This window comes from Orycteropus afer, unplaced genomic scaffold, assembly GCF_000298275.1.
Source record: "Orycteropus afer afer isolate SDZICR_OR568_19922 unplaced genomic scaffold, OryAfe1.0 scaffold01708, whole genome shotgun sequence".
NCBI lineage: Eukaryota > Metazoa > Chordata > Mammalia > Tubulidentata > Orycteropodidae > Orycteropus > Orycteropus afer.
The window spans coordinates 43,101-44,739 of NW_006923295.1; the positions used below are offsets into that span (position 1 = coordinate 43,101).

Genomic DNA, 1,639 nt, shown 5'->3' on the forward strand with positions numbered 1-1,639 from the left:
TCCTGTCCAACGGGAGAGCAGTGGGGACGTGTTTCAGCAGACCCCTGTTCCTTGCCTGGACTCCATTCCTAGTCCTGGCCGTTGCCATCTGCCTGGAGGGAGAGGATGGCTGGCGGGCTTTCCTGTTGGTCATGACCTCGCTGTTGATCAATTTGATTCGATGAATGGCTCCACTGTGGGCTGCCTGTGGTGTCTCCAGAGAAACAACATAGCCTCCAGTCGCTCAGGCCCCCAGAGGCGTTCAGGCCCAGGGTCAGAGCTGCCCAGTGTGCGTCAGAACCATTGCCCTCCCGCTCACTTTCCCCGGGGCGCAGACTTCTTCCTGCCTCCCTCTTCTCCCCAACACCAAGTCTTCCTTGTTCATCCCTCCCAAGGAGGCACTGGTGAGGCTTGCAACAAGCCTTGAAGCACAGCCTGAAAGTGCTAGTTGTGGACTGAGAATCGATGGACTGGCGGGCCCTGTTCCACTGCATCTGGATTTGCAGAGCCGGGGCCCTTTGGCTGACAATCGGCGCTGCAGATTTCCTCTAAAAGTCTGAGGGTTTCCAGAGAGTCTTGGTCAAACAGAGGAGAAGACTGCTCAAGTGTTGGTGCCTGCCATGGCCAGAGATTGGCGTTGGGGTGTCCGGCCTGACTCAGGGGCTCGTGAGGAGATTGTCGTGGGGTAATCGCTGCCTGGTGCTCCTCACGGCCCTCTGGCAGGAAGGGAGGTGTGTGTTCTGGAGCCAGCTCCTGCGAAGGCTCCTCTCCATTCCCACTCTGACAAGAGGCTCGGCCACCTGATCCCACCGTGCCGTCATTTTGCTTGCTTCCCTGACTTTCTCCTTGGTCCTGGTGCCTAGGAGGGACGCGAGCATCCGAGAACCGTTTGGTCACTGTCGTTGCCGGTGCCTGTGCATTCGCACCTGTCACCAGGACGCTGGAGACCTCTCTTCTCTGCATGGCCAGGGGCAGCTGGGCCGTCACGACCCCTTCAGGCTGGCTGACTCCCACTTGGCTGGCCTGGGAGTCCAGCTGCGTGGGTCAGCAGGAAGACAGGGAGCAGAATGGTTGGATTCTTGCCCCAAACCTGAGAGGTTGGCCAAGGAGGAGACAGGCCCACCCCAGCAGCCCCAGTGCTTTGGTCTCCTCCAGCCAGCACCTCAGGCCTCTGAGGGGAGCTGCCGGCCCCGCAATCCCCGGGTGCCCTGTCCTTCGCCTGGCGAGCTCTTCGGTTCTGAAACCAGGTGTGGATTCGCGACTCAGGGAGGCCTGTTTGTCGAGTCAATTCCTCTCTCGTCTGGATCCCTGGCCACCGGTTCTCCTGGAAGGCCTCCACCAGCACACTGGCTTGCCATCTGCTGATGGATGTCCGCTTGCATCTGGCCGCTTTGGGGACTCTTCCTGGAGACCGAGGGGGAAGCTGCTTCCCAGCCGCTGAGGCCGAGGCAGCCCCAGAGGCCAGCGGGCTCTTCCTCAGGTGTCTTCTTCTGTGGTTCTGGAACCAATCCTGGACCCTCGACTCTTCAATGCCAATCTCTTGGGCCAGTTCTTCTCTGGTCGTTATAACCGGGTAGGGGTTCTGTTCAAACGATGCTTGCAGGACATGGAGCTGGCTTGGATTCAAAACCATTCTCTTTCTTCGGCCCTGGGATCTCTG

General features: G+C 59.6%; 1 protein-coding gene across 1 annotated transcript in view; it reads right to left on the reverse strand.

Annotated features, from left to right (window-relative positions):
• Nucleotides 1–1,612, reverse strand: part of LOC103213361 (double homeobox protein A-like) — a gene marked incomplete at its 3' end in the record, with an annotated part of 42,348 nt that extends 40,736 nt beyond the window's left edge. The window contains exons 1-2 of the mRNA XM_007959169.2: nt 1,103–1,612; nt 906–1,014 (exon numbers count right to left, since the gene is read on the reverse strand). Of these exons, the coding sequence (XP_007957360.2) occupies nt 906–1,014; nt 1,103–1,612 (619 nt within the window). The remainder of the gene's footprint in view (nt 1–905; nt 1,015–1,102) is intronic.
• Between the last annotated feature and the right edge of the window lie 27 nt (nt 1,613–1,639).